General features: G+C 60.0%; 1 protein-coding gene across 1 annotated transcript; it reads left to right on the top strand.

Annotated features, from left to right (window-relative positions):
• The first annotated feature begins 3130 nt into the window (after positions 1 to 3130).
• LOC111154571 (hes family bHLH transcription factor 2) lies at positions 3131 to 4005 on the top strand. The gene is made up of 4 exons (XM_022514220.1): positions 3131 to 3175; positions 3264 to 3359; positions 3558 to 3657; positions 3743 to 4005. The coding sequence occupies exons 1-4, from the start codon at positions 3131 to 3133 to the stop codon at positions 4003 to 4005; spliced, it is 504 nt and encodes a 167-aa protein (XP_022369928.1).
• The last annotated feature ends 3915 nt before the right edge of the window (positions 4006 to 7920 follow it).

The raw sequence follows: 7920 nt of genomic DNA on the forward strand, positions 1-7920 counted from the left end.
AGCGACCGTTCAAGTCTGTCCCTATTACCCAGCAGCTGGAAGGGACAGTGTATGACAGACTCTGAAATGTCACCTTCTTTAAACTTCTCTAAGCTTCAGGGAAATAGGAAATATTCCCAAAGGTCAAAGTGCATTTTCTGCAAAAGCAGGAGGGAGGTATGTGACATTCCTTTGCTCAACAAGCAAAACAGTCAACCGGTTTGGTGAATTGATGCTACCGCAGGATCTTGGAAGAAGCAGGGAGCCCCCTGGAGAGTGGTGGGCAGGGAGAAAGCCTCAGGCACAGAGAAGTCCAGGTCAGAACCTCTGCTCAGAAGCTGGGGAGGCAGAGGGGCCAAGCCACTTGGAGAGGCCCTCCCTCCCCAGTTGTCTCGGGATTGTCTCTGGTCCCCAGTGCCAGACCCCAGAGAGGACTCAGTCCTCGGTCTCAGGTGGGGGGACACGCTGCTGCTGGAAGGTCTCATTCTGGGAGATGCTGTTAAAAGCAAGGTCACCCTGCGAGCCGCTTACCTGGCATGTAGTTGTGATTCTAGGAGAGTTCTGTGGGGAGAACCAGCCTGGAAGAGATGCAAAGCCGATCAAATGCTTGGATTTGAGGCTGTGGGTCCGGGACAGTGTCTGAGGCTACCTTCTTAGCCGCAGGCTCTGCTTTGGACAGATGATGAGATGGAGGTGTATTTCCATGGGTTGTTATTTGTAGCCTGCCCACCCAGGCTGCCTCAGTTTCTGTGACTCACCCTTCATGCAACAGACGGAATGAGTGATACAAATGGCCACGGCGAGACACAACAATTTTGTCTTCACCTGCATATTAATCTCCACAGCGACACTATGAGAGACGTACAATCATTATCCCCATTTTGCAGCTGGGGAAACTGAGGCACCAGGACATTTGTTTGTTTCTATTTTTTAATGTATCTTGCCTGAGGAACACAAATGCTTAGAGCACCTCCACTGTGTCCCCCGGGGTGTCAGCTCCGTCCCCACAGGAGGCCTCCTCTCATCCTTCTCCTGGGCTCAGGCCATTCCCACCCCATTCAGATCTTTCCCCACCCCACTCAAGGGCAGGGACCAGGGGTTGAGTGTGTTCTCACTGTACCTTTCCCTAAAGCCTGCACTCCCACACTCTGCCCACTCAGCTGCCTTACCTGTTTCCTTGGTTATAAAGAACTGCTTCCTCCAGGTAACCAACAAAACCTCCAGAATCCTTTGGTGGCAAGGAGAGGTGGGACCATCTGGTCAAAGCCCTTCACAGCTTTGAAAAGGGAAAATGGAGGAGAAACTTCAAATTTGGAGTAACTGGCACTGAAAAGGGAGCTTGCTCCCCCAATCTCACTCTCCAGTGGTCCATAGGCACGGAGGGGGATGTTCTAGGAGGAGTCTTCCTCCCCAGACTATTCCCCCAGGAGCTCGCATCACGGTCTCTCAACAAAGATGCAGACAATGGTGTAGGGTGGTCTCACAGGCACAGAGTTGAGTCCGCCACTGTGTGTGCTGAGGGGGAACATGTGAGGCATTAATGATCCACTAAGTAATCCACAGAGTCCTTTTCTGAGCCCTTAAAGAGCAATTTATTGCCTTGGAGGAGGCTGGCCTATAGGTACTCTGGGCTCAATGATGCCAACGGGAACAGGGGCTCGGGCATTCCCAGGCCTTGCTGGGCCAAATGTGTTGAATGTTTTACTCTCATAATTAGGGCTGTTAGGGGGGATAATGGAGGTGAGGGCTAAAAAGTGCGTGACATACAGTACGTGCTCCATAAATGGTGGCCAGTTGGTCCTTTAAGTGCCACAGACGGGGATGGGTGGCCTGAGCTCCCAGTCACCTCGACTGCTCTGGGCCCCTTCCTGATAGCCAAGCTGGTCGTCTCAGGCCCTGCTGGGGGACACAGCGTAGGGGCACTTGGAGCGGGCGGCGGGTGTGTGGCTCGGAGGCAGGGTTTGGGCGGCACGAATTGGGGGACCCGTCCAGCACCCTGGACAGCGCCTTTCGGCTCCGAGCCGGGTACCTCCTCCCGGCCAGTCTCCGTGGGTCCCGCCCACCATCCGCCCATGGGTCGGCCCCGCAGTCCCCAGTGCCCGCCGCCGGGCTGTCCGTTGCCCAGCCAGCCGGTTGGGGGAGGGCAGCCCCGAGCATATGGGCGGGGGACGCCCAGCCAGTTTGGTACAGCAACGGCCACGCGGTGCGGAGGCGGGCCCGGCCGACCGCTGGGGCGGAGGCGGGCAGCGAGCAACCGGCGCCGGGAGCGCCTCGCCCCGCTCATTACGTGCGCTCCGGCTGTCCTGAGGTAGGAACCCGCGGCTGGAGCCCGCGGAAATGAAAATGAGCCGAGGTCTCCTGGATTGCCTCGTCTTCTCTGGGCCTCAGTTTACCCATCCAAAACTGAGCACGGGAGAACCCAATGATTCCTAACTTGGTGAGCCGCTGGAAGGTTCTCCCGAGTGACTAGAGCCAGGGCAGGCAGTTCGGCGACCAGCCAGTTCCCAGCGGCTAGGCCCGAGCGAGTCGACTCTTCCCTCCCGGCCTCGTGTCCTCTTCCAGCTCGGCCCCTCAGTCCGCAAAGCAGCTCGCGCGGGGAGTCTCTTCCCTTGGCTAGAAGCTAGGTGGGAGCTCACTGAGGCCCGGGCCTCGGCGGCTCGGCCGCCGCTTGGTCCCCCGCCCGGGCGTAGGGCGGGGCTCAGAGGAGGAGATGAGCTCGACTGGCGGCGCTGGTCGAGGAGGGACCGCAGGCTGAGCAGCTCATGGCAGCCAAGGCTTCGATGACGCCCACGCACACCCGTGCAGGTGCTGGGGTGCGCTCTCCGCCCGCGACCCCGCTGCAGACGGGATGCGAAGGCCGGGGGCGGCACCGCCGGGGCTCCGCTGTCCCCCTCCCGCCCCTACCCCGCCAGGGAACAAAGGCGGGAGGTGGGACCGGCAGGCGGCCGGACTCCGTGGGGAGGGATGGGGCGGGGCGGGGCGGGCGACACCGCCTCCTTAAAGCCCGGCGGCGGGCGTGGTGCGCACCCCTCTGGCGCCCGCTCCTGCAGAGCGCGGGACATCCCCTCCGGCCCGGCTCTGCGCTCGGTGTCCGCACGGGCACAGGTCTCCCACACGCGGGCCCCGCAGCCGCGCCGCTTCCCCGCCGAGCATGGGGCTGCCTCGGAGAGCGGGGGACCCGGCGGAGCTGCGCAAGGTAGGAGCTGGGAAGTGAGGGCTGAGCGGCCGGGGCGGGGACCGGGACTGCGACCCGCTGTAACCTCGGCCTCGGGGCCCGTCCGCAGAGCCTGAAGCCGCTGCTGGAGAAGCGCCGCCGCGCGCGCATCAACGCAAGCCTCAGACAGCTCAAGGGGCTCATCCTGCCGCTGCTGGGCAGGGAGGTGGGTGCCGGGGCTCTCGGGGACCGGGGTGGGAGCTCCGGGGCGCAGCGCGAGGAGGGCGGGTGGCCTGAGGGGCCCTCGCCCAAGGAGCCGGCGAGCAGGCTCCGCGTGGCGCGGGAGGCCGAGCCGGAGCGGGGCTGGCGCCGGAATTCTGTCTCGTTTGTCCGTGTCTCTGCTCTCCCTCGTGGCCGGGCGCAGAGCTCCCGCTACTCCAAGCTGGAGAAGGCGGACATCCTGGAAATGACCGTGCGCTTCCTGCAGGAGCTGCCCGCGTCCTCCTGCGCGGCCGCGGCGCCCAGTGAGTGACCCGTCCCGCCCCAGCCCTGCCCCACGCCTGCCGCCCCGCACCCCACCGCGCGCCTCACGCCTCTCTCCGTCCGCAGCGCCCCCGGACAGCTACGGCGAGGGCTACCGCGCCTGCCTGGCTCGTCTGGCCCGCCTGCTGCCCGCCTGGCGCGTGCTGGAGCCCGCCGTGAGCGCCCGCCTCCTGGAGCACCTGCGGCGGAGGGCGGCCGGCACCACCCCCGACGGCGGGCGCGCTGGGGTCTCCTGCTGCCCGCCCGCGCCTTCCCCGCCGCCCGCACCTGCGCCCGCGCCGCCCGCGCCTCCTCGCGGCCCCGGCCTCGGCCTCTGGAGGCCCTGGTAGCCTGCCAGCCAGTCCACGGACCGTGCTGACTGCAAGAGACCGGGAGCGCCGGGCCGACCGAGGAAACTCGCGGTGCCGGCTGCTGTTTCCGGCGCGGGCCACCAGCTCAGCACCCACCACCAGGCTGGACCCCGGCTGTCTGTGATCTGTGCGGCCGCCTGAAGGCCGTGCGGGCTCAGCTGGAGGAAATGAGGGCAGCGCAAACCGTGTGCCTGGGCTGGAGAAGGGGGCAGGTGTGGGGGGGAGCCCCCCCCCACCCCCTCAGCCGCTGGAAGTGGCTGTACAACTAGGCCAACTACGAGCAGGCAGCTGAGGCTCCGAGCCCAGCACTGGCACCGGCCAAAGGGCTGGGCCAGGAGCTCACCTGAGCCCGGTGCAGCCCTCTATTCTGACTCGTAGCTTGCTGCCTCCTTATGGCTGGGCTTAGGCACCTCCAGACACACAATAGAGGGGCTCTCCTGGCTGGGCAGCCATCACCTCCACTCCTGGGCTCTCTTGTTTATAGGGTTAGGGTGCAGCCCTGGGAAGGACTTATTTCCCCCCTATTCAGTTCCCACCTGTGTACCACACACCCTATCTAGGGGGCCTTGGGGTGTGAGGAAGGGGTGGGCTAAGAAGGAGGGTGCCCTGTGGCCTCAAGGAAGCTTGAGTCAGTGCCAGTGTCTGGCGAGCAGGCCTATTCCATTTACTTGCAGATAACAGCCAGTAAGGGGACAGGAAACACCTTCCCTTGTTTTCTCCTGCAAACTGTTCCCTGCTCCTTGTCAGGACAGGTCACGGGAAGCCACTTGTTTCTCAGACTTCTTGTCCCTCTGGCTGGAAGCAAGGGGAGTCTGAGGAGACTCAGGGAGGGGCCTGTGGCCCCCAGGAGAAGGCAGGGGCATCTGCGGCCTGCTGGTCACTCTGCAGGTTCATGGGGATACACTGAACACACGAAGGAGGTTGGGACTCCCAGCCGTCCCCAGTCCAACATCCTGAGCGAGGGAACAGGGCACTAGAGACAAGAGGAGCTGCCGGGGTGGGGATGTTCACTAGATCCAGCTATGGCACAAAAACCCATGGGGACCACCTGGGCACTGATTTGGAGGACCAGATGTGGGAAGCTGTGGGCATTATGGAAGGAGTCAATGTTAAGACAACAGGGGAGCCCCCAGCAAGGTGTGCTGTCCTGCGTCCTCACAGGCCCAGCTGGCTGGACTGCGAGCTCCTGCAGGGCAGGGCGAGGGCTGAGCTACCTCTGTGTCTCCAGGGACCTCAGCACGTGATGGCTGCTCAGTAAATATCGTGAGCTAACGAGCAGGTGATGTCACTGGACCACAGCTGTATTGAACACTTTGGCCTCAACTCCTACCCCCAGTCCTAAATGTCACTTTGAAAATCTTTTCCACCAAAGCCTGTGTGTCCCGAGGACAAATGTGGAGGAATGTGTGGAGAGCAGAGAGCAGTGCCGGCTTGCTTCCCCTGTTCCTGAGAATGTAAGCTTGCTCTCCTGAGCTGCTGGGAGCGAGTGGAGGAGGGACAGGTAACCTACGTGCACCACATGATGTCAAGTGTCCTCGCTGGGTCAAGGACTCCGGGTTGGGCACGCACTGAGCAGGCTCCTTTTTTCTAATAAATAAGAGCTTTCCATACAGGTTTGAACTGTGTAAAAACTGGTCCGCCAGAGGCCTCTTTCCTCCTTTGGGTCATATTTGCTCATATTGGGGTCATTCTTGCTTCTGAGCCCCTGATTCCAGTCAAGCCGTAATGCCAGGAGTCAGGGAGGATGGGAGCGTGCACGAGCCAGTGACTCACGGGATCAGGCATTCCAGGGAACCTGAACCGGGAGGCCCCCCCCAGGCCCTGGCAGGGAGCTGAGGCATGCCCAGGTGGGCGAGGTTCTGGGCCAGTTTCCCAGCAGGGATAGGCAAGAGCTGCCCAGAAGTGCTGTGCTGAGCTCATGAAACTGGGAGAACACTGGCTTCCTCCTTGGGATGCCTGCGGGCTCCCCAGGGTTCCTGCAGGCCTTTTCTGTGTGGGAGGGGGGCGGCCTCACTCAGGCCCATGTGGTGCCCGCTGGCCAGCTCTTATGATGCCCCCTCTGCCGTGGTCCCATGACTGAGTCTAACTGTTGAACTCTGTCTGGTTATCACGCTTGGCTGGAGAAAAGGCTCCTGCGTCTCACAAACCGGTGGGTGAAATGATCCTTTGACCAGAGCACGGAGCTGTCTGGGAAGCTCAGGCTGGGACCAAACCCACATGTGTCCCCCACCCCCGGTGCCAGATAATTTGGAAAGGGCAAATCTCACTTCCATGAGTGAGGATGAAGCGCAGGTTGTCCAGGAGGACTCTTTTAACAAACATTTGCAAATTGCTCTGCTCTACCTGGGATGCCCAGACTCTGCCAATGAGTCTCCCACTGGTTTCTCTGTAATAGGGTCAGAAGGAGCATAGCCTGAGGGCAATATCTGGGGGGAAAATCTGCAGCTCTGCAGAACCACCCCATCCCCATCATGCTTTGGGATGACCATGCTGGAGACAGGGTTGGGGGAGGAGGGGGGACGGAGGGAGGTGCCTGTGGGCAGCTACCTCCTGCTAGAACCGTCAGCTTGCAGCTGTATCTACTTTTTAAAAACACACCAGGGGAGCTCCTGGGTGGCTCAGTGGGTTAAAGCCTCTGCCTTCCACCAGTCATGATCCCAGATCCTGGGATCGAGGCCCCGCATCAGGTGCTCTGCTCAGCAGGGAGCCTGCTTCCCCCTGCCCCCCCCCCGCCTGCCTCTCTGCCTACTTGTGATCTCTGTCAAATGAATAAATAAATAAAATCTTTAAAAAAAACAAACACCAGGTTGCTGTAGATATCCCAGAGAAGAACTAACGTAGCCAATAGTGTTTTTCCCTCTTGGTTTTACTTCCTGTCTGGCTGCTTACCAGTGTGGCGGTCTTGGGGGTACTGACTGCGTACCTGCATGTGCACGTGTGTCTGTGTGTGTGTGTCCCTGCACAGCCGGGTGACCGCCCTGTAGGGAGCTGCCTGGGCATGTGATGTGGAGGAGAAGGCTGCCACCCACTGAGGGTTCCCAGGGAACAGCTAGTTTCACTCTGGCTTTTAAGAGGGCCTGGCAAAGCCCCAGGCACTTAAGGCAGCAATAAAGAAACTTTGAATGGTTTCAGGGGCGTGAGAAAGGCGCTTAATGGGTACGCCCAACGTGCCCACGTGCACGCGTGGTGTCTTGGGACTGAGATCCATTGCAGGGCAGGCGGGAGCCGGGTCTGGTGGCTGGTGACTGGAGCCTGCTTTGGGAGGCGGGGTTCCCCGCCCTGCAGGTGAAGGAAGGAGATCCCATGCCGAATACGAGCCCACTGCTGGTTCTGTCGCACAGGCTGGGTCCAGAGCTCCCCGCCATGGTGCTTGCTAGATCACAAACCAGAGGGAGAATGGGGCCAACATCTTAAAGAACAAAGAACCATTCTAGACCTCAGAAATCAGAGGCAGATCCAGGTTTTGTAGGGATATATTCTAATATGAAATTACGAATACAGACTTGGTGTGAAAATACTCAGAGTGAAAAAATAAGTCACATCAAGCCAGTAGTGCCTCCAGACTGATGTCCGTGGTTCCGGTTTTTCTTTAAGCAATTCATCTGACACACTTCCTGGTGACAGCTCTGGCCTTTCCTCGGTTCCAGAACATTCTACCACGCCATGCCCTGGCTTGGGAGCAGATCTGAGCCTGAGCTTCACTCGTCAGCCCCCTGGTAAATTCAGAATGGACTCTCAAAACTCCAGTTTAAGAGTCCAGAATGCTCAAATGACAATAATAAGGTAAAGGCCTTACAAGATATATATTTACACGAACATTTACAGCATTTGTGACACTTTTTTTTCTTTACTTCTTTCTGGGAAGCTTGTGAAAAGCAGATTTCCAGGTCCCAC

This window comes from Enhydra lutris, unplaced genomic scaffold (genome assembly GCF_002288905.1).
Source record: "Enhydra lutris kenyoni isolate GAN:26980312 unplaced genomic scaffold, ASM228890v2 scaffoldscaffold38, whole genome shotgun sequence".
In the NCBI taxonomy this organism is placed as follows: Eukaryota; Metazoa; Chordata; class Mammalia; order Carnivora; family Mustelidae; genus Enhydra; species Enhydra lutris.